The sequence below is a fragment of the Colossoma macropomum genome, unplaced genomic scaffold, assembly GCF_904425465.1.
Source record: "Colossoma macropomum unplaced genomic scaffold, Colossoma_macropomum, whole genome shotgun sequence".
Classification (NCBI taxonomy): domain Eukaryota; kingdom Metazoa; phylum Chordata; class Actinopteri; order Characiformes; family Serrasalmidae; genus Colossoma; species Colossoma macropomum.
Window position 1 is genome coordinate 7,346,341 of NW_023494804.1, and position 24,749 is coordinate 7,371,089.

General features: G+C 40.5%; 1 protein-coding gene across 1 annotated transcript; it reads left to right on the forward strand.

The window, feature by feature from the left end:
* Window positions 1–466: 466 nt before the first annotated feature.
* cuedc1a (CUE domain containing 1a) lies at window positions 467–24,749 on the forward strand. Its single transcript, XM_036595874.1, has 10 exons — window positions 467–897; window positions 6,742–6,872; window positions 8,406–8,532; window positions 13,070–13,307; window positions 15,474–15,545; window positions 17,007–17,096; window positions 20,346–20,439; window positions 22,827–22,885; window positions 23,002–23,071; window positions 23,858–24,749. Coding segments are annotated over exons 1-10 (1,200 nt in total). The 5' UTR covers window positions 467–579; the 3' UTR covers window positions 23,859–24,749.

Sequence of the window (24,749 nt, forward strand, 5' to 3'; positions counted from 1 at the left end):
ATAGTCAAATGACATGTTTTGTTGATTTTCTAAGAGAAACTAAGTGAACACTTCCTCTACAGAGAACAGATTATTTTATAATTGATTATTTTTCCCACCCCCATTTATTTTAGTGTTGATGTCTTCATTACTATTAGACACTAAAGACATCCCTATGCATAGATGTGTCCATATGTCTGAATGTCACTGTATTAATCAATTTGAAATATAATCATATTTCTCCCCCTGTTTTGCAGATCCTGAGGATGCCTGAACAGGAGCCTGTGGATCAGTGATAGACTCTCGCCTGGAGTCTGAGTGGGCGGCTTTGAGAAGGTCACCCATTAGAAGAGTGTTACATGCTGCTGGTTGTCAGACAGCAGCAGCGGACGCCAAACTCAGTCAATGCTGCCGCCCTGCTCTCTAACTCTGCAGGCACCATGAAAGGATAACGAGGGGGGCGCGGTCAGGGGGCGGGTGCAGAGCTAGAGGGGGCGGGCTTAGCCTGGAGAGTTTGCGGGTCTTGGCACGGGTCCAGAAGGCACCATTTCGTTGCCGGTGGGGAGGAGGAGTGCGGTCAGGCGACTGGCGGCCCTTTGGATGATGACCAGCCTGTTCCGCCGCAGCGCCAGCAGCAACGGCAGCCATGGCAACGGCTCACGAGGGGGAGGCGCCTCTGGCGCCGCGTCCGAGCTCAACAACAGCAAACCGCCGCGACAAGTGCGCCGGCTGGAGTTTAACCAAGCCATGGACGACTTCAAGACCATGTTCCCCAGCATGGACCACGAGGTGATCGAGTGCGTCCTGCGGGCCAACAACGGCGCCGTGGACTCCACCATCGATCAGCTGCTGCAGATGAGTCTGGACGGACAGGGCACGGATGACAGTTCGGATTCTGATGACAGCATCCCCCCAGAGGTCAGCCCCTTAAACTCGAAGGCCAGAAACATGAGCTTTCTCAAGTGCACAAATGCTAAAAAAAGCCTGTCCAATGGTTTGAAAGTACACAGTCCCATTGTACATGTTATTTACGTTACATACAGTGGAGTTCAAAGGTCAGTGACCACCCTTTCATTTATTTTATTTATTCAGAACAGCTTTTAAGTAGAAATTACACAGACAGCTCAACAACTGAATGTAATATGTGTCCACTCTTTTCCTTTATTACAGCTTCTATTCTTTTTAGGAGGCTTGCTTTCAGTTTTTTAAAGAAATCTGCAGGAATATTTTTCCACACCTCCAAAGTTTTCCACTCACAATCCATCTAATCCCAGTGACAAATTTAGACTAATTTAGATCAGTCCACAAAACCTTAATCCACATCTGTTTCCTTTTTGCAGTGAGGGGTTCTTGACAGCTGCACATCTTTTTAGACCCATAGTGCTGAGTTGTCTTCTTACAGTGAAAGGATGGACAGAAACATCTGTGGATTTTTTTAAGATTTGAACAAGAGTGGAGCTTGATTTTCTCTTGAAGATGAAAGATTTAAGTACTGTTTTCTGTCTCATCTTTTAATAATCCAGTTTTGGAAAGTTTTCTAATATTTTTGACTTCCCTCTTCTGGTGGATTCTCTCATATCTAATCTCTTCAGAATCTCCTTTAGCCATTTTAGTTGCACTTGAGAAAGAAATGTGTGAGGCAACTAAGAAGAGTTTGGGTAGTTGTTTGTGCGTTGCCTTTAATTTTGGCACATGGATTGTGGGATGTATTGCATCAGGTTATGTTCAAATTGGCAAACCAATCATAAAGAAGCAGATATGAAGTAAAGTTTATTATGACTTCGACTGGAATACATATAGACAATAAACGTCTCTATTTTTGAATGCAAAGTAGGAGTGTTTTGGCTCAAATGGTACAAATGTGAGAATAACAGACTTTAGAAAACAAACTAAGTGTGAAAAGTGTCTCTTTGAAGGGGAACATAATGTCAGTGAGATCTTAGGGAGCAGCTTTTTTGGGAGGACGCAGCTCTAACTGGTTGGTTTTAAGTTTGGAACGATGGAAGAGTTAAGGTGACAGTAGGTGCACGAAAGTAAAGCGTGGACAAATAAATACTGATAGATTTGATATTAGATTTAGTTTTAATTTTCTGTTACATATATGTTTCTGTTTTTTTCTGGAATTCAATAAATAACTTGTACTTGAGGGTCATTTTGACTGGAAATAAATGAAAGGATGGTCACTTTTGCTCAGTACAGTTAACCTCAGTACTTAAGAAGGCAATAAGAGAGAGTTTAAACCAGACCTGCAATTATTCCAGTTCACGAAGTTCACAATCGAGGAGGATGTGCTTTTGAACATGCAAAATAACTAAATTACAGGTGGAACTGGACAGAGTTTTTGTCTTTTGTCCAGTTTATTCCTGTGTTATACCTGCTGTTGCACTCTTTGCTGCAACATTCAGAATGCAACCTGCACCAGAATGACATTATGACCTTTGTGTATCTTAAAGCATTTCTGTTCATGTACTTGAATGCAGTATGTTTCTGGCTTAAGAAGCTGTTGTTGGGTCATTCCTCACCCTCATATCTACATACTTGATAAAGTAGTTTGAAAGTGGTCACTGATTCATTCATAGCAGTGTAATGGATGAAAAGGCTTGAGATTAATAAATGAATCATAAGCCTGCTGTTAAACTGTTTAGGCAGGGAAATGAGCAATGTAAACCAAGGCCCTGCTTTCTGTAGGACATGGGGGAGTTTGGCTGTAGAGGATAGAAAGGATAGAAGGATCGATTGAATCAATGAAGTTAAGAATAGAAAGTATTTGCTATCAGTTTGTTGGCCGGACAGTGCTCAGTCTCCAGCGTAATGTTACATTACCGCTTTAAAAGCAGATGCGAGGATTGTGCATGAAAAGGAGAAACACTTAACTTTAACATCACTTAAACAGGACTGTAAATTGTGTAGAACCAATTCGTTCTGTTCTTTTATTACATTTACAACTTTCACACTGATTATAATGATTTATGCAACAGTCACGCAAGCTGATTGGTTGAGAAGCGTTCTAATCGTGCTGTTATTTCACCATAACATCACGTTTTTTTCACAAACACTATCACTCTGCTGAGACGCCGTTGCTAAGCAACGACTTTGACAGCTGTAGGAGACGCTCAAGCCATTCGAACGTTTTTTACTACTTACTTTGCCACAAACAGAAAATGGACACTTTTAAGATCACATTTGACCGACAGCTGATTCGGTCAGACTCTGAAGATGAGACGACACTAAATTCCCAAACTGTCATCACCACTGAGCAGCTTTTCAGTCGGCAGCTGTGACAGAAGAACAGCTAAACAACCCTGGAATCAGCCAGAAATGAACCCAACACCATTCGCCAAACTAAATGGGCTGTAAACGAGTTTAATGTGTTGGTCTGTGTGGAGCTGGAGAACGAACTGCCAGCTATGCAGCGAATGAGCGGAGCTGCTAATATTAAAACATCTTAAACGCCACGTTTACAACTCGATTTCTTCATTTCTTACTTTATTTATTTAACTGTTGTATAAAAGCAGTAGAACACTCGAGGTCATGTGTTACAGCGAATAACATCACGGCTGTGATGATCTACAGCGACCAAATCACAGCCGTGATGTTATTTCGCGATAACGCGCTCCCTCTCCTGTTCTGTGGCTTAAGTAAAAAAAAAAGTTTTAAAAAGCTTTTAAAAAGTTTTTGTTTGTTTTTGTTTTTTTACAAATATGATTTAGAAGATAGTGTAAGAGCCTCGGCCTGCGTGTCGCCCTCACTGCTGCTTTCCATGAGAAAAACTGGCGAACTAGCCAATAAAATAATTTGATAAAATTGATAGAAGCAATTAACAAAAATGAACTACGGCTGCACGACGGTGGTTAGTAAAACGCTAATTCTGCTTTGCTACACTCTTAGCATTTACATGACAATCACAGCTTCCAGAGCAATATATGGTGCAAACAGCTTGACTACTTATACACTGTATTTACAGGATATATATGACTGCAGGAACATAAAATTATGGTTAATTATGAAACATAAATATCAGTGTTTCTAAGAGTAGTGTTGAGAACGAGTATTGGAGTCCTCATTTATAAATACCAACAAGTGTTCGAAGCCTGTAAAATGCTGTTCAGGCCATCCCTTATATTTACATTAGATTTGTTTTGGAAACTGTAAAGTAGAGGGAGACGAAGAGGCAGGATGCAAGCACAAGTCCTTGTTTTTATTGAAAGCCATGACGAAAGAATCCACAAAGTAACAAAACAATAAGAAAATATTAAACAAAATGCTACAACAGAAAGGAAACAAGACTAAAGAACATGAAGAGGACTAGAAAACAAAACACCAAAGCAAACACAAATCACACAACCAGGAGTATAAATGTACATAGAACAGACCAGAAACAGCTGAAACTAATGAGAGGGCTGGGCTATAGACAACAGATAGGTGAGACCAATGACAAGGAGGCAGGCCCAGGGAGGAGACACAGACCAAAACAACAGCAAAAGCACATGGCAAGACATAAGGGAGATAAACAAAGGCAGATACAGACAGAAACAAGACAACGCAGGGGAAGACAGGATGTTACAGAAACAAATTTCAGGCATTTGAGCACTTTAGCCTTTACGGATACACCTAAACATTTTCTGACATACTTTCTTCTCTATATAGATTTCAAACTTTTAACTAACTTGGATTTTAGATTAAAATTCTTTTGCTTTGAGTGACTCAATACCTTGATTATATTTATTTTATATAGATAAATTTGTCAATAACAAAAGAATCATAACACTACCGAAACTTGACAGAATTTTGAGTGTTTTAGTAGTAGTTTCGGTAAAAACACAGCTTTGAACAGTTGTGCACACATAAAATCATATTTTTTCATTAAAACACAAGAAAGTTTACTTAATTGCAGAAGTGTTTCGGTAGTGACAATTCTTAATGTTTCACACTGATTTTCAGATTTTGGGAAACATTTGCTTCAAAAAAATGGGATCTAACTGCTCACCATATGGCCATGAGGGACAGGGATGCAGTCTCACTTCCTGCTCTGAAATGCAGGGGTGTGGCTAAAATAAAGCTCCGCCAACTGACTAAAACTCTTTGTATTTCGGTAGTGACAAAGTTTTAAATAAAGTGTTAAACTCATGATAATTGACAGTTAAACTCATGATAATTCTAAATATTTCAACTTTAATTTTAACGAAATGTTTTCAAAGATCATAAAAGACATGAAAAAAATACAAAAAAGTGTATTATTTTTATTATTATAATTTTAAGAAGTGTAAATTTGGGGGTTAGGGTTTGGGACAGATACCTCTCAGTAGAAAGTACACTATAAATAATGAGTTTGTGTCTATTTATTGTTTTAATATCTCAATTACTACATTGGGTTTAAATAGATCATAACAATCAGTGTATATATCTATACTTTTACTGTAGGACTGCAGTTTGAACTCATTTGGTTGAACGGTTCAAATACACCCTTATATAAAGTTTCACTGAAGCTTTGCATTGCTAAGCTGCCCTCTCTCAAATCGCAATACACAGTGGACCCCATGAGTCTAAATGCTTTACGAGCTTCATCCGCAGATACTGTTTGATCTCTCCAGAGCAGTGGAAGTCTACATGTCAAGAAGCAGAGATAATGCATATTTAATGTGGAGCCTTCCTCGACCGCACAATCTTCCACACGTCTCATTAGCTACCGATTGTGCGGCCCAAAGCAGTCGAGCCCATCAGACCAGGCAGCTCATGGGGGTTTGAAAGTGTTTGAACTGCGGCTTGATATTCCTTCGGAGTGGATAGTGAAGGGGCAGGACGTTGCTCATGTGCTTGCATTAGTGCTGAGCCCAAACCCCTCTGAGAGGAGCCCAGCACTTGTCACTGGCATTGGCTTTAAAGCTTTGGGGTGTGCTGCACTCTCCAGGACCTCGCTCAGCAAGTAGGTCAAGCAGTTCTCTCACACAATAGAAGCTGCTGCCCCGCAGTAAACTGGCGTAAGCTAAGCGCAGGCAGGCTGCTGTCACCAGGACTGTTTTTATCCAGGACAGAGGCTGCACAGCTGCAACCAACACTCTACTGCTCTTTATTACCACATATTGAGACTGCAGTACAGTATAATATATTAACCTCTTACTGCAGGCCCCCTTGTGGTGGAATGGAGATCTGCTTGGATATTTTCAAATAATAGAATCAAATAAATTTCCCCTGTTGTTCTGTTATCAGATCAACTAGGACACTGGTGGCTCTTTGTGTCTCTCTGTTGAGCTGCTAGCGAGCAATGACCTAAGACTGTGAGGAAGAAGAATAGTGAGCATTTTGAGTTCAACTTTAAAAGAAGAAGGGATAAAGCAGTCACAGACTGTGGAGGACAATTGCAAAGTTTGGGGGCAGTAGCATCATCGCCCACTGAGGGGAGTCTTGTGTGTGGGACTGCAAGAAGTCCAGTGCCACAGTGACTCTTTCCTGTTTCCAAAAACAGCTACCAAAAATCATTTTTTGTATGGACTTTAAAAGCTGGACGCGACTATGAAAAAAAAATCATAAAATGTGGCCTGTGTAAAAGGTATGGGACATTTTATGCTTATGTTGATTTTTTCCAAATGCTTTATATGTAATCAGCAAATAAATGTAGATTGTGCACTTGTGTTTATGACTATATACTGTTTTCTTTTGAGAATAATACATAAAACAGATGCCAGTAGCTGCTTTTGCCATATATTCCTCACATAATCTGGATTTGTCTGTCTGTGTATATGTGTTTGTTGGTTCCGTCCGCAGATCCTGGAGAGGACGTTAGAGCCGGACAGCTCAGATGAGGAACCTCCTCCTGTGTACTCGCCGCCCTCCTACGACATGCACATCTACGACAGGAAACACCCAGCAGACCTGCCATCCATTCCACCACCCAGGCAAGAGACAGGAGGAGTGGAGGGTTTCCACTCTGACCTTATACTCATTAACATCTCTAGGGGACACCAGTCACTCCACAAGTTAACAGAGTCTGTGATTATGAAAAAATCTGCTCCATTATGTTTATATTGTAAGTCATCAGGATGATGGCTGGGAAGAGAAAGGTACACTGTATGGTCACAAGTATGTGGGCGCCTGACCATTACACCTCTATGAGCTTGTGGGACATCCTATTCCAAAACCATGGGCATTAATATGGAGTTAATATAATTAATATTTGCCTTTGTGGCTATAGCTGCCTTCAGTCTTCTGGGAAGGTTTACCGTAAGATGTTGGAGAGTGTCTGATTGAAATTGTGCCCATTTGTCAAAAGAGCATTTGTGAGGTCAGGAACTGATGTTGGACGAGAAGACCTGGTTCACAATCACCGTTTCAGCTCTTTCCAAAAGTGTTCAGTGGGGTTGAGGTCAAGGCTCTGTGCAGTAATTTGGATAATCATGGATAATTTTCTAAAATGTGTTTGTATGCTATTACATTAACACTACCCTTCATTGGAGCTAAGGAGTCCAAACCCTAAAAAACAGCCCCAGCCCATTATCCCTCCTCCACCAAACTTTACTGCTTACTGCACTGTGCATTCCAGTAGTTAACGTTCTCCTGGCATCCGCCAAACCCAGATTCATCCATCAGACTGTCAATGTGCAGGCGAGTGCAGCTGCTCGGCTGTGGAAACCCATTCCTTAAAAGCTTCCGAAGCACGGTTCTTGTGCTGATGTTGCTTCCATAAGCAGTTTTGAACTCTGAGGATAAGCGATTCTCATGCAATATGCACTCCACCACTCAGCAGCCCTGCTCTGGTCTACCGCTTCGTGGCTGAGTTGTTTTTGCTCCTAGATGGTTCCATTTTGCCCTAATAGCACTTACAGGTGACCATGGCAGATCTAGCATTGCTGAAACTGACTTGTGGCATGTTATGACAGTGCCATGTTTAAAGTCCCTGAGCTCTTCAGTGCGACCCATTCTACTGCGGAGATTGCATGGCTGTGTTCTTGATTTCATACACCTGTTAGCAGTAGATGTGGCTGAAACACCTGAACTCAGTAATTAGGATGGGTGTCCACATACTTTTGGCCATATAGTGTATGTTGTAAAAGTTCAGCAGTGTTTAAATACTAGATTAAATTATTTGGGGAATTTGTTGGGCTCTGTGAAGTCTTTGAACTCACTCTTTTAAGACAGTTGTGTTCTCAAAGTCAGTGCTCCACCTGCTGGTGGTCTGATGTTACTGCAGCTCATGTGGGTAGAGTGTAGTTTGCCAGAGGCGCTGCTGTTCCTGCTGTAAGGATGCCATTAATTCTCAACACACAATATCTGCGCCCCCCCCTTTGTGTTTGTGAGTGAAAGAAGCACATTACTCAGAGGACCACAGCTCAGAAAGGAAGAGTGGAAGAACGTCATTAAGTTTAATGTACAGTGATGGATCTCTGCGCCCACAGAGTGACCTTGATTTTGTGTGCCCACGCTAATGCCAGGTTTGATGCCCATCCCCCACCCGGGCATCGGCAGGTCGGCGGCTACAGGAACTGGAACCCGCCGTTACTAGGCAACCTCCCCGATGACTTCTTGCGGATTCTGCCCCAGCAGCTGGACAGTCTGCAGGTAGATTTATGGCGCTCTTCCTGACCGATAATGGATCATTAACTTAGGCCATGGCTCGTCCAGATCCATCAGCAATTCTAATCACACGTGCACACAGGGCCGTGCAACAGAGCCTGTTGCGATTTCCGACGTGTAGAGCCGAAAGCATTAACCTCACTGTTTCAGTAGGTCATTAGAATATTCTAGTGTAATGAGATTTAGCTGCATATTAGAACCTCCTACGGTGTCTAACTCCAGTATGATGCACTAGAAGTAATTTCAGATGGCTGTTTAAAGGAGTTTAGCAATAAAAAAGCTATTTTCTCCTCTATTCTAAATGTGGTCAGTCAGGCAAGAACTTTTTGGTGTATAAAGTTTGGTTCTTTAGTTCTGTTACATGGTAACATAGCATACATGTAATGGTAGCTTAAATACAGTACTGTGCAAAAGTCAGAATCCACCTTTCACTTACTTTATTTTATTTCCAGTCAAAACGACCATCAAGTACAAGTTTTTTTTCTTCAGAAAAAGTAGCAGGAAACATATTTATCAGAGAATAACACAAAAGCCTCAACAGCTAAATATGATATCATCTTGTGTCCACTCCTGTAATGAGCTTCCTAATGGAAGCTTATTACAACTTCCATTCTTTTCAGGAGACTCACTTTCAGTTTTTCACTTCAGTCTTAGAAGTTGATTGTGTTTCTTGCTTCTCACTAAGTAATCAGCATGCAATAATATTGATATCTAGACTCTTTTTTTTGTCTATTTATTTCCTCAGTGAGGGCTTCTTGACAGCTACACATCCTTTCAGACCCATAGTGCTGAGTTGTCCTCTCACAGTGGAAAGATGGCTGTGGATGTTTTCAGATCTGAAGCAAGAGTGGAGCTTAAAAAACTTCAGTTTGGCTTTAGTGTATTGTCTTATATCTAATATCCTCAGAAATATCTTCTGAAAAATTAATAACTTGTGCGGAGTGGCCGATTTGTCTGAAAATGAAATAAACGCAGGGTGGGCTCAAACTGATTGCCACTGAGAAAACTGCGTGCCTAAAACGTCACACACTTCTCTTGTTGAGGGAGACATTTGAACTCTTCTTTCCAATTTAATATAGTTCCCTGCACTCTTTAAAAGACAACAAAGAAGAGTACAACACAAATAACACCTTAATTCAGTCTTTGTATGATGCATTTTGTGAAGAACAAGTAGTTTAGTATGCTAATGACAGGTGCTCTCGTAGGCTGTTTTTGTAGAGGGGGTGGAGTAAAGGGTGTGGTCACTGCACCTTGGTGGCTGAAGCGGAGAACCGTGTAGCAAGACCTCATTTTTAGCTTTTTAAGCCTGTTTACGCTGAGACAGTCACTAAATTATAAGTAAGTAGCTTTTCTCTAGTTTAAACACAGACATGTGAAGCACATAAAAGACATTTAAGTAACACTTTGGCTGTGTTTGAAATAGTTTACTGTATACTTTGTACTGCATACTGTATCAGTATGTACTGTGTTCTGCATACTGCTGTTCATCAGTACTACTACTTCTCCAGTATACAACACAAGCTGCGTGCCATACTATGGAAGAGGCACGACTAGCCTGTCTATGTCTGAGACCGAGCCAATCAGACCATCTCAAGACCCACCCCATATTCTTCAGCCCTCCAATCACTGCTTAGCACCCGTAGCTAGCTGCTTTTCAGTGTGTTTTAAAATACACCCCATAGTGTGACAGAGGGCAGGGCGGTGTTTTCTACCCTTCTTCAAAGCCACAAATAAACTTTAAAAACGTCAGCTGTGGGTTGGTCTGTGTGGTAAAACTGTGGTTTCCAAACACACCTGTTTTCCTCCGTTTGCAAGTCATTTCATTTTCATTACACCGGTAGTTGGTAATCTGAGCTACTCCGACTGAATATAAGCAGTGTGACTTCACGCGGGAGCCTGAAAAGCCGATGCTGAGCGTATCATTCAGCTGAGTTACTGTTTTATCCACGTCATGCAGAAAGTTAGAAAACGTAAGCAAACCCACCTCAAGACCAGCAGAGAAGCTCGTTCAGAGTTGCACTGAGTGCAGCAGCGTTTGGTCAGATTTCTTTCATTTTGCCATTTTAATGTATAGAAGAAAGGCTGGATACAGAGCTATTCGAAATATCCAGGTTATGTCAGTGGTTATGTCCTCCTGAAATGGTATATTACGAAGCGTACTGGAAAAAAATTTGCCAGAACAGCACATCATCCAGTATCTTTGGCGTACCGGGGAAATTCATGTTGGTCATGTACTGCACACTACTTACTACTTCTGTGCAGAATCAGTACATGAGCAGTATGTAATAGGCGATTTCAAACACAGCCAAATTTCACAGTTTGTTGACTCCTTTAGTGAGGATTTAAACTCAAAGCCTGTCTCTGAATATTAATGGATACTGTTAATGGTGAAAGTATGAAGGCTGGGTGAGTGGGTGTGGTTATTTAGTGAAAGTATGAAGGCTGGGTGAGTGGGTGTGGTTATTCAGTGAAAGTATGAAGGCTGGGTGAGTGGGCGTGGTTATTCAGTGAGACTATGAAGGCTGGGTGAGTGGGGTGGTTATTCAGTGAAAGTATGAAGGCTGGGTGAGTGGGTGTGGTTATTCAGTGAGACTATGAAGGCTGGGTGAGTGGGTGTGGTTATTCAGTGAGAGTATGAAGGCTGGGTGAGTGGGCGTGGTTATTCAGTGAAAGTGTGAAGGCTGGGTGAGTGGGCGTGTTTATTCAGTGACAGTATGAAGGCTGGGTGAGTGGGCGTGGTTATTCAGTGACAGTATGAAGGCTGGGTGAGTGGGCGTGGTTATTCAGTGAGAGTATGAAGGCTGGGTGAGTGGGCGTGGTTACTCAGTGAGAGTATGAAGGCTGGGTGAGTGGGCGTGGTTATTCAGTGAGAGTATGAAGGCTGGGTGAGTGGGCGTGGTTATTCAGTGAGAGTATGAAGGCTGGGTGAGTGGGCGTGGTTATTCAGTGAGACTATGAAGGCTGGGTGAGTGGGTGTGGTTATTCAGTGAGAGTATGAAGGCTGGGTGAGTGGGTGTGGTTATTCAGTGAGACTATGAAGGCTGGGTGAGTGGGTGTGGTTATTCGGTGAAAGCATGAAGGCTGGGTGAGTGGGTGTGGTTACTCAGTGAAAGTATGAAGGCTGGGTGAGTGGGCGTGGTTATTCGGTGAAAGTATGAAGGCTGGGTGAGTGGGTGTGGTTATTCAGTGAAAGTATGAAGGCTGGGTGAGTGGGTGTGGTTATTCGGTGAAAGCATGAAGGCTGGGTGAGTGGGTGTGGTTACTCAGTGAAAGTATGAAGGCTGGGTGAGTGGGCGTGGTTATTCAGTGAAAGTATGAAGGCTGGGTGAGTGGGCGTGGTTATTCAGTGACAGTATGAAGGCTGGGTGAGTGGGCGTGGTTATTCAGTGACAGTATGAAGGCTGGGTGAGTGGGTGTGGTTATTCAGTGAAAGTATGAAGGCTGGGTGAGTGGGTGTGGTTACTCAGTGAAAGCATGAAGGCTGGGTGAGTGGGCGTGGTTATTCAGTGAAAGTATGAAGGCTGGGTGAGTGGGTGTGGTTATTCAGTGAAAGTATGAAGGCTGGGTGAGTGGGTGTGGTTACTCAGTGAAAGCATGAAGGCTGGGTGAGTGGGCGTGGTTATTCAGTGAAAGTATGAAGGCTGGGTGAGTGGGCGTGGTTATTCAGTGACAGTATGAAGGCTGGGTGAGTGGGCGTGGTTATTCAGTGACAGTATGAAGGCTGAGTGAGTGGGCGTGGTTATTCAGTGAAAGTATGAAGGCTGGGTGAGTGGGTGTGGTTACTCAGTGAAAGCATGAAGGCTGGGTGAGTGGGCGTGGTTATTCAGTGAAAGTATGAAGGCTGGGTGAGTGGGCGTGGTTATTCAGTGACAGTATGAAGGCTGGGTGAGTGGGCGTGGTTATTCAGTGACAGTATGAAGGCTGGGTGAGTGGGTGTGGTTATTCAGTGACAGTATGAAGGCTGGGTGAGTGGGTGTGGTTTTTCAGTGAAAGTATGAAGGCTGGGTGAGTGGGTGTGGTTATTCAGTGAAAGTATGAAGGCTGGGTGAGTGGGTGTGGTTATTCAGTGAGAGTATGAAGGCTGGGTGAGTGGGTGTGGTTACTCAGTGACAGTATGAAGGCTGGGTGAGTGGGTGTGGTTACTCAGTGAGACTATGAAGGCTGGGTGAGTGGCAAATCCTGTAGAATCCCACGCCTTATGTTAAAGGGAAATGCAGAACAGCAGAGACTTCATATTTCACTGGCAAGGAAAATGCAGTTTTACTAGATCTCCTTTAAGTAATCGCCAAGAGACTTACTTATGTGGTTTCTGACACTGTTATCTATAAATCCAGTAGCAGTCATCTTGAAGCCTGAATTTTATAGATAACTGTATTGCATTCAGTGTCTGGAACCACTTAAGCAAGTCCAGAGTGGATTTTTTTGCTGAAGTACTACTGTAATACTTCCAGTTCAGTCTACGTATAAAATGAACTGAACCTGAAGGCAAATTTAACATTGATGTTCTGTTTGCACCCCACAGCGTTCTCAGAGCAGCCTGTCACAGCCTTCCTCCTCTTCATCCTCGCTGTCTTCCCTGACGCAGTACTCAGCGGCGTCGGGCAGTGGGGCAGCCCCCAGTGGGTCCGGTTGGGCGTCGGAGCAGGACAGGAAGCTGAAGCAGTACCTGGAGGATGAGCGTATCGCTCTGTTCCTGCAGAATGAGGAGTTCATGAGGGAGCTGCAGCGCAACAGAGATTTCCTCATCGCCCTGGAGAGAGGTGCTGCACAGAGCACGCAGTCACAAAGTGCACATGCTCCTGAGCGTTGGGAGGGCTACATGATTGACAGAACAGATCAAACTACCTCACACATGCAGGCACCAAAGTTGACACACTTGGCTCCCCATGCGCTGGGCTTGAAACAGATCCTAAACATATCCTTACATAGCTAAAAAACTACCCTATCCTGATCGATTAGCTTGTAAAAATGCTTCAAACGTATTTTCACTCTCAGTGTTGTGTGTAAAATAAATACACTGTAGTGGTGTATATGAAGCAGTTAGCTATTAGCTGTTAGCTACTGTTACAACAAATCTGCATCATCATAAGAAGCTTTTTTAAGGAATTAAATGCAGATTTATTCATTTTTCTGGATTTATATTGAAAAATACGTATTTGTTCATTCATAGTCTGACTGCAACCAGGAATAGAAAAGTTCTTCAGGGAATCCTGACTGTGTTTAGACTGAGGCACATCATGGAACGTTTAGCACGCTGTGAATTCATGGGGGCACCCAGTCAAATAGCTTTCGATGCTTCATAAAAACAGTGAACAGGGAATGGTGCTTTTTAAATTTTGTATTTTGTTGATATTTGCTTAAATGAAAGGTTGGTTAAATAGGCAGCCTATTTTTATAAGAATTTATCTCTTCTCATATCATCGTTGTGATTATCCAACAGCTTTATGACCATATCTTGCAGCCCTAATTTCTAGACATAAAGCCCTGTAAAAAGAAAAGGTAAATATTATAGAATATAATATAGAAAATAATGTACAAAACGCATACATTCTTTTTAAATATATTACATTGATAATATAATATTGAGGGCTGTCAAATGATTCATTTTAAAATGAATTACTATTAACTACTATTAATCATTTTATTTTGTATAATTAATTGTGATTAATCACATTTGCTCAGATTTGACCCTAAAGAAGAAAGACCCTATTTAAAATGCAGTACATTTTGGTACAGCTGTATGAGTGGACAGAATAGACTTGGTCAGAATGTTTTTATTATCTTTAATAATTCAGTAACATTACTTCCATAGAGTGAAAGTGGTTTTTACTCTCCTTCAACGACGTCCAGTGAGAGCAACAGTGGCTACATGTTTCAACCAGTGACCATATATATCCTGTATCAGGTGTATGCAAACACCCCTGGTCAATTACATGTTTAGTTTAGTATTTTCTAAGTGAAAACAAGGCAACAAGGTGACACATCGTCTGCAGAGAACACACTTAAATATTGTTTTTTTCTGCAAATTTTAGCACACAATTTCTATTTATTTGCTTCATTAATGTACATATATACATAAATATAAATATATATCTTCACCATTAAATGTGTAATTCTAGTGCAATATTCACCATCATGGTTCACTATTCACCATCAGATGTATAATTCTAGTGCACTGTTCACCATCACTGTTCACCATCAGTGTATAATTCTAGTGCACTGTTCACTATCAGTGTATAATTCTTGTGCACTGTTTCCCATCAGATGTATAATTCTAGTGCATTGTTCACCATCAGATGTATAATTCTAGATCACTGTTCACCAACAGATGTATAATTCTAGAGCACTGTTCACTATCAGTGTATAATTCTAGTGCAATGTTCACCATCAGATGTATAATTCTAGTGCAGTGTTCACCATCAGATGTATAATTCTAGTGCAGTGTTCACCATCAGATGTATAATTCTAGTGCAGTGTTCACCATCAGATGTATAATTCTAGTGCAGTGTTCACCATCAGATGTATAATTCTACTGCACTGTTCACCATCAGTGTATAATTCTAGTGCATTGTTCACCATTAGATATTTAATTCTAATGCACTGTTTATCATCAGATGTGTAATTCTAGTGCAATGAAAACTTTATCCACAAATGTTCCATTTTCATCTCCATACATTTCCACTTTCATTTGTGCAGAACATTTTTTAAACCCTGAATTGTCGTTTTCCTTTATAATTCCTCGGTTCTGTCTGCTTGCATGATGTGGAGGAGGAATTCCTTCATAGTGCTGTATGAAGTGTTTTCTCTGCCAGTGCATAATGCATTATGCTCACTCTCGTGAACAGAGAGGGTGGAGCCAGACTCTGGGCTGCCACACCTTCGTCTGAACCCTCATTGACCTTTTCATACTGGCTTTTATGTTGTAGATCGTCAGAGGTATGAGTCCCTGAAATCCCAGGGCTATCATTCATCCGCTTGCATGGAGAGATGCGCAGAAGGTAGATATCATTCAAACGGCTCCACTGCACGCGCTTAGCCCCACTGATCTCAGACTAGTGTGAGTGTGTCTGTTAAAGCGATAGTTCTGCTGAAAAGAACACTTACACAGTGCTCCCCTTGAAGCGCCATGTCATTAAAATAGATTTTTGTAATAGATTGTGCTGTAGAATGTAAACAAGAAATACAGTTCATTCTACAGTCCATGAGGTCCACATATGGTAACTAAGCTGCCTAAACATCCCGGTTTGGAGCTGCTGTTTTTGTGATGTCACAAAACACAACACATTTACATTTTGTGACTTCAGACCGTGCCTTCAACATGGTGGTGGTAGTATGAGGGAAGACTGAGTGAGGTAGAGGGTAGAACTCTGAGAACTTGGGCTGGAGTTCTGGGCAGTTTCTGCCTGTAGCTAAAAGGCCGGACCCCCCTCACGGCTGTAGCAGGACTGATTTAGGACTGAGGAATAGGGAGGAGATGGAGGGCAGAGGGGATTGCAAACACTTTGCCATGGAAGCGAAAGGTGAAGATGTGAATTTATAGGGCGTTAGTTTGGTAGAAGGAGGGGTTTCAGCCATGTTCCTCCCCTAAACCTCAGCTATAACATAACTATATATATCTTCCTATTCAGCCTACAGCAGTTTAACTCTATAAGGCGTGTTTCATTCTGAACTGCTTGTCGAATGAGGCACAATACAGGGCAGCCAATTAGAACAGAGATCATTTACATGCATCAGTTTTAAAGGCATAGTAACAATAACAGCCTGTTTACTTCTAATCGATAAAGAGAAAATGAGAAATGATCATATAAAAATGAATTATTTTTGGTATATAAAACCACACAGATGTCATAAGTGGACCTCGGTAAAGTAAAATACAGTAAAAATGTAGGACATGGACACTTTAGAACCGAACATAGTTGATCAGCCAAGCTATGTTTAGTATTCTTCAGTTTTGTACTAGAGCTACGAGGATAATGTAGCAAAAAATGGACGTTTATAACCTACCCATTACTATCTAAACCAGTACACGTGCACCTTGAACTGTGTCAAGTTGTAATTTGGCATATTGTTACCTATAAAACGGACATTTTTATAGATAGAGTAGTTTTATAGTACAGCAGTTAATTAGTGGCCTATAAGTTTTCATCATTACCTACATTAGCCTTGTAACTGTAATGCAAAATTAAGAAGCAAACCTCAGACATCAGACATTTCTTGACCGATTAACTACATTTGAGGTCGAAAATTGGGTAAATTTGATTCTTCACTGAACTATGGCTTTAATTGCAAATGTTTCAGAATGGATGAAGAGGGTGTGGGTCTTAGATCAGAAGCGGTGGGCTGCATCTGCTAATAGCTTCGTGCTCCATTCATACTCGGCATAATATGGGATCTGTTCAGAGTGTGTTTTATTATATGAATTATTCTGTGTGTGTGTGTGTGTGTGTGTGTGTGTGCAGGAGATCATTGTGCCTCAGGGTCTGAGGAGGCCTGCACCTCTGCCTCAGATGATGCCTTGTTCCGTGACAAACTCAAGCACATGGGCAAATGTAAGTAGTTACCCCCCTCCAAAACACGCACACATACACACATTTTATATTATGTCAGGATTTGATGTTCCATATATATATTACATAAGCACTGATTGGCCACTCCATCAAGTACACCACCTTGTTTCTACACTCATTGTCTATTTTATCAGCTACACTTATCGTGTAGCTGGACTTTGTAGTTCTACAGTTACAGACTGTAGTCCATCTGTTTCTCTGATACTTTGTTAGCCCCCTTTTACCCTGTTCTTCAATGGTCAGGACCCCCACAGGACCACCACAGAGCAGGTGTTATTTGGGTGGTGGATCATTCTCAGCACTGCAGTGACACTGATGTGGTGGTGGTGTGCTAGTGTGTGTTGTGCTGGTATGAGTGGATCAGACACAGCAGTGCTGCTGGAGTTTTTTTTTCTGGAGACTTGGAACTTTTAGAAGCAGGAAAAGATCCTCTGATTCCCTTCTATAGCCGGAAAACAGGATCGGAAAAAGGCAGGAGATAATGTTAAAAACTATGTACACATAATGTTTTCTTTACATTTATTTTTAAAACATTGGGCTGTTATGGGGCCTTAAGAACCCACTGGGCTACAGTAGAGTAAATTCCCCACTGTCTCTGCTGAATGTTTCCCAGAGCAGGATTTAATATCATCACTCTTCATGCAGAGTTTTGTCTCCTGTCATCAGGACAGAAGTAAATTTCCCTAGGAGGGCCAATTCAGACAGATATCTGAGGTCATTTGTTCCATCAGTCACTGGGCTTTTGAACAAGCTGTAGGTCCATTGGCCAAGGACCTAAGGACTCTCTGTGTTTTTGTACCCATTTGTAACCCTGATATGATGACACCTATTGTATATGTACACTATATGGACAAAAGTACTGGGTCACCTATACATTAATTAATTAATATATTAATATAGTGTATATCTTATACATACCTTATGTCATTTATTAATGTTGGTTGTGTTGACTGCTGTCTACAAAACAAATTGTCCCTCAGGACCTATAAAGACAATCTAATCTAATCTAGTATCTGAGAAAACTCTTCAGTATTTTCTGTACAGCTCAAGTACCCAAGTGATTTAGATTATTAAAATTATGAAACTATAATACTACATGGTTTTTTAAAGGCATCTATAGCTGAATTTCAGAGTGACTGCACTATAAAAATGGAAAACCCCTCATTTTTTAATATGTAAAGCTTGTGGGTGTGGCTTTAGAAGTTACATGCAGTCTGAAGGTTTTCCAGCAGGGGGCACTGTAAGCACCATCTACACCAGAAGGAGCTCATGTGTGCAGTAACATCTGTTATAACGTGGAGAAGTAGTTTTCAAAAGATGTCGGGTTACTCATTATTATATTATTTAAGATGGTATATAAACCCCACTAAAACAGAGTAAGAACGTGTTTACCTAGTGTGAAGAGTCCAGAGGTCCGCCTGGAGTTACATTGCACAAAAGATGTTGGGTTACTCATTGTTACATTGTTTAATATGACATATAAACCCTCTAAAGTAGTATGTGTTAACCAAAAAAGTGTTGGGTTACTCAGTATTATATCATTTAATATGTGATTTTAATGAAAGATGTTCATTGAAAGTGTTAATGTTCCAAAAAAAACATAAAAAACTAAAAATAGAACAGAAAGTAGGTCAAAGCTGCAGCAGAACAGGTGAACTGAACTGCTTTTGGGGGTGATTGGTGGGGGTGCTTATACTGATGTATAATATTAATAATATGTAATATTAATAATGTGTCCCATTTGTATAAGTATCTATTTATTGTAAACCTATGTCCTATATACACGTAAGTACCTTAATATAGTAATAGCAGGGCTGGGAGGGTTATTTTAAAAATGTATTCCGGTACAGATTATTGATTACCTGTTAAAAATATAATCTGTAAACCTGTAATCTAATCCAAAGGATTACTACATTAAAGAAATGTAATCTGATTACTTTCTGTTACTTTTGGATTACATGCCTTTTTAAAGTCAAGGCACATAAAAACAAATTTCACATTTTTTTTTTTGAATATATTATTAAAATACTTTTTATACTCCTTAAAAAGGAAACATGGAAATTTTGGCCCTTTTTTCTTAGGTTTCCTACAAATTTAGAACATTTTTGTACTGCAAGTGGACAAAAACAAACACAACAAATACTGTAACCCCACCGCCGGTCCCCACCGCTCCTATAACCAGATAATGATCTGTAACAGACGGACACCTGGCTCTCCCTTTGTCTGCTCGCTGTCCCCCAGTTTGTTTTGCTGTATTGAATTGCAAATCAGAAAGACACTGTGCAGAATATAATCACCATGGCAGATTAAAGTATGAGCCTGTGCGCGACTGCATGCCTTTTCTGTCCCGTGTGGCATTATACTCTCATTCTTTCTCTTCAGGCCATGAAACGGTCGCCTGGCTGCAGTTGGAGCCACGTAATTTCTAAATTTGGTAACAGGAGATGAAGGATGGCTCTAATATACGGTGTAGTTAGGTCATTCAGCGTGACATCAGCGCTTATCAGGACATGGCCTGCTTTTAGAATGTGCTTAAAAAAATCTAGGAGCATCAGCTGTGTAGACCTTTTAAAGCTGTTTTTTAGATTTTTGTTATTTCTTTATGCAGTTAAATGTATAAATATCTCAGTACATTTAGAAATTTAAAGGTGCAATGTACAATTCTGGAAAATGATTTTTGATATTTGAACAACAGCAAAACAAATCCACCCCTCCCTTAAGTGCTCCTTCAGAAGCTCCGCTCCGCCTTAAAAGGTGCAGCAGTTAAGACTACATTTTGGTGCCTCAGCTTCTTGTTCGAATTGGTGCATGCACACTGCTGCGCGGGCAGTCGCTGTCTGGGGAGGGCAAAACAAAATGTAAGAAGTGCCATCATTTTCACAGGGTGGGACTGTCATGCATGCACGGCCAGGCTCACACACGAACACACACACACACACTAACACACACAGAGGGGGCGTGACTTCATTCGCTTCTCATCACGCTGTTACTCCACTATATCTGTACATAGAAAATGGTTGTTTGCTGCTGTATTAATGTTTAAAATGTTGAATATATAACCTTTAAATTAATTGAGTACATTACTGTACATTACAGAATAATGCTGTAGAATACATTCAATAAAGAAGGATTGTTTTGTGTGGCCTATTCTGTAGGTCATTCTTTATGTTTCTGAGATCAAAATGTATTGTAGCAGTTTTTTGACCTGTTTATTTTTTTTATATTTTGCAGCTACAAGGAAGAAGCTTTTTGAAATTGCCAGATCTTTCTCTGAAAAAACCCGACGGAGAAAGTCCAAAAAGAGGGCTCTGCTCAAGCATCATTCGTATCCTCCTGAAACACTTTCTCACAGTAAAAGAATGAAACATATGTGGATGTTTTCAGATATGAAGCAAGAGTAGAGCTCGATCTTCTCCTCTCTTTCAAAGATAAAAGTTTCACCTGAGACACTTTTCCAACAGAGCTGAGGAACCTGGTACCTCAGAAATTTCACTATTCATATTTCAAGCATTTAAGCCTTTAGATCTTTAGATCAGAATGTCTGATTATGAGGAACACAGAATCAATCAGGTTTTGAATGATACTGCATATTAATAAGAAAACATTTGGCTGTATTTTAAATAAAAAAAACAAAATTCATTACATTTTCTAATGCATAGCGTCCTTTGCTTGTATTGAAGAGTAAAAAAATAACCTCGTTCACAATATTTAAAAGCAAAACATGTAACATTATTAACATTAATATTGTACAAAGACCTTTATAAAATAGATGGTTCCAGTCCTACAATTGGCTGAAATTGTAAAACACACAATATATATGCACACCTATGACAACCTCACAACAACTGAACTCTATTACTGCACCTCGTCACGAAAAATCCGTGTGCTGTTCATGGAATAATCTTTGACTCTAATGCTGCTCACATGGACCACATGTGTACTGATGAAGAAAGAATCTAGTTTTTTGTTTAAATTGGGGGCTGACAACTTATTTTCTTAACTAGGCTGGTCAGCTAGCCTACAGGCTGAAATACAGCTAACAGGCTAATCAACTCACAGGCTTAAATTAAAGTACTTATGGTATGTTTCACTGTAAAACTGCAATATTAAAAACTGAAGAGTGTGACTTAAATGATTCACGTGCTTCAAATGTCCGTGTTTCAGTCAGAAGTAGCATCAAACCCAGACTGAGTCTCAAACGGCTCTGTGTGCTATGTAAGTTTTGAAATTCTTGCTTCTACAGGCAAGTAATGCATTATTTGTTGAGTAAGGATGTGGATGAATCCCAAAAGGCTATTAGCTATATTATGCACTGCTGGGATGCAGGAGCCAGTATTGAAATTACTACATAGTGCACTATGTAGGGAGCAGGGAGCCATTTGAGATACAGCCTCAGTGTGGGAAGAGGTTAGGTTGGTGCTAAATAAGACTCACGATGGTAATTTGATGGCCAAAAAGTACTTATAAAGCAAACGTTTTTGCATTAAACAGTGCTGCGTTATGATGTTTTTATGTTTTATGTTGGCTGCCGTTTTAATAAAGCAATAAGCCATTTTATCATGGGGAAGAATTTTAGGCACTCCACTTCGCATCGTGCCTAACAACACCCTTCCCTGTGATAAAATGGCAGTAGCACACAGCCTCCAATGGCTTATTGCTTTAATTAGAAACAGTATGCAAATCTCATTGTGTTGAAAGACAAATAGAAATTGACCTTTTTGGATGTATGTTTAACATTAGTTTTTGCCTACCAGCAATTTTAGTGGCTACTTAAATATTTGTCAATATCCAAAAAATTAAAGATGCTGTATACATTTCTTTTTGTCAATTTTTTTCTAGAAATATTCACAATTTATTAAATTTAAACATGTCAACATGTACAAAAATATACAGTAACATTAGCTAGCACATGACTAGCAAACACAGCTTTGAACAGTTGTTCACAAATAAATGCTATTTTTCATTAAAACGCAAAAAAATGACTACATTTCAGTCAATATTTACTTTAAAACAATGTTCACCATGTGGCCATGAGGGACAGGCATGCAGTCTCACTTCCTGCTCTAAAGTGCAGGGGTGTGGCTAAAATAAGGCTCCGACCTACAGAATAAAAGTCTTTTGGTTTCAGTAGTGACATGAAAATGTGGGATAGCATTTTTAAAAAATCTAAAAAGATCTAACAATTAAACTTACGATAAATCTAAATATTTCAACTTTAAAAGAAACAAAAAAGATATTTTAAAAACAACAATTAAAAGCGTCAGTGTTATTTTCACAAGTATAAATTTAGGGCTTAGGGTTTGGGACAGACACATCCTAATAGAAAGTATTATTACCATCTCCATTAATGTTTTGGCCTTAAAAGAATTATAACATTATCCTTGTAAAATATTTTCGGTCTGAATGCTTCATTTTTTGTATATTTTTTTACTGTGAAACTACAGTTTGAGCAAACTCAGTATATATGCTTTTGTTTTGTTTTTATTTTCAAAATCCTGTGTAAAACTGTGTTCTATCATGCGTAAAGGTTTAAAAAGCTGTAGAACACTTTACCCTGTATTTTTAAAATAGAGAGGAGATGTATATTTCTACACAGTGGCAAATGAAGTTGCCAGTGGGTTTAAATGGGAAACGGACAGATGAGAAACAGACAGAGGATGGTAGTTAATTCTGCTGGCAGTACATGCAGTTACTCCATAACTCTGGTTTCAGACTAGGAACTGCAGCCTCTACTGCCAATCTTCTGGAGGACATAGAGGGACTCCCAGCAGGCAAGTATTCAAGCATTCACCTTCCTGCATTCTGAATGAGAATTAAAGCGGTTATTTGTCTCAGGCCCCCTGGAGGGGCCTCGTTGTTCCTAAATCTGTTAAATGTGTTTGTATAGAGGATGACGGTCAGCTCAGGAGACCAGGTGCTCAGGAAAAGGACCAACTGAACAAGGAAGTGGTGTCATGGTGAGAGCACTGATTTAGCACCTGCATGTTCCAAAAAATCCACCAGACTGGCTTAAACTGGGAGTAAACGACATGACTTCTTAATCCTAACAGATTTAAAAAACAGAGAGTACAACGTCGGCCTTTGCAGAATTTCTTGACCTTTTGTTGATCAGTGTTGTTGTAGTTCATCTACTGAACCACTAGAGGTTGACGTATCCTCAGGTTTGACTCAATTATCTTAAACTTTTAATGTGAGTTAAGATCTTTTTTTCTAAATATGGCGAGTGCGCTGCTGCGAGTCGCCCTGTAAAGCCTGAAAAAATTGAATAATTTAAAAGTTAGAGGCATCGGTCGGATTTCGCTGGAGTTTTCTTACCACATCATACGTCTTAACACATCAACATCATTCACAGGTTCAAAAAAGAAGATCCTGCTTTACGTTTAGGTCTCATGAGATCTCTTGAATTCTCTTTCAATGTGCTCACAATCATCAGATTTAGGGGTCTGAAACAAAACCAACATTACAAAATATTCTGCCTCATTTTGGGTGCAATTACACATTTTCACCACAGGGGTCTCCAATTTCCCAGATCTTACACAGTGCAACTTTAATGTCACAAGATTTTATGGTACTTTTTCAAATATGTAAAAAGAAGAAAAGAAAAGACAAAAAACAGTGGTACAAGATTTTGTTCCAACAATTCCAAACAATACATAATGTGCATTGTGAAAATGTCTTCAAGTATCATGATATTATATTTTTGCCATATCACCCACCTTTACCATTGTCCATGTGTTTTGCAGATTAGTGTTTTTTTGCTGCGCCCCTGCTGTTGTCTGTGATGGTGGGACAGTCTCGGTCCTCCCCCTCATCATCTGGATCGGCCGACAGCGAGTCTGCGTGGGCCTCGGAGTCAAGCGCGACAAAAAAAGTGCGGCGTCAGCTGGAGAGACTGCTCTCACCTTAGCAAGCCAGAAAGCCCGAAAAACTCATCAGCTTAGATCTTCTTCGTTTGCACTTTGTGATAATTAAGTTCACCCGAATCACAAATTCTTTGCATATAGACGGACGTTTCCGTCTTCATGATTCAAACAGCTCGGCGGTGATTCGTTTAGTCTAGCGCTCGTGTGCGGCCAGATTCAGGTTCATTATCAAGCCGAGTGCAGCGGGGTGAGGTCATTTCAGATGGGGCTAACGCACTGGTCAGTGTTTTTGTGCTGAGACTCAGGACCTACAAGCACAAACTCCTCCACATTCACCACCGCAGGCGCTTTCGCCTCGACGGATCTACGTCTAAACTCAGGAGCATTCAAATGACCAGTGGCTTCATATACAACATCCAGTTCTTATAACATGTGTATATATATATCGATGCCGTCCTTCTCTTCTCACTTCAGTATCTTCACCACTGCTGGTTTTGGTGAGGCTTGTACAGTTCTCAGTCTCCTCCTTACGACTAAGCAGTTCAGTATAAAAGTGTTTTTTGAGGTCTGTAACGTCGATTGCAAGACTAGGCGAGCTGAAAGGGGTCCCTCCGGTCCTTGCAGAGTTAATGATTGTTATTCAGTCGTCATCGTCATTCCGTCACACTTACTATTGCTTCTTCGTACAGATCATCTACTTTGATCCATACTGCTCTTTCTTACTTAAATTATATTGAATTAAATTAATTGAAAACCAATTTAATTAAATGAT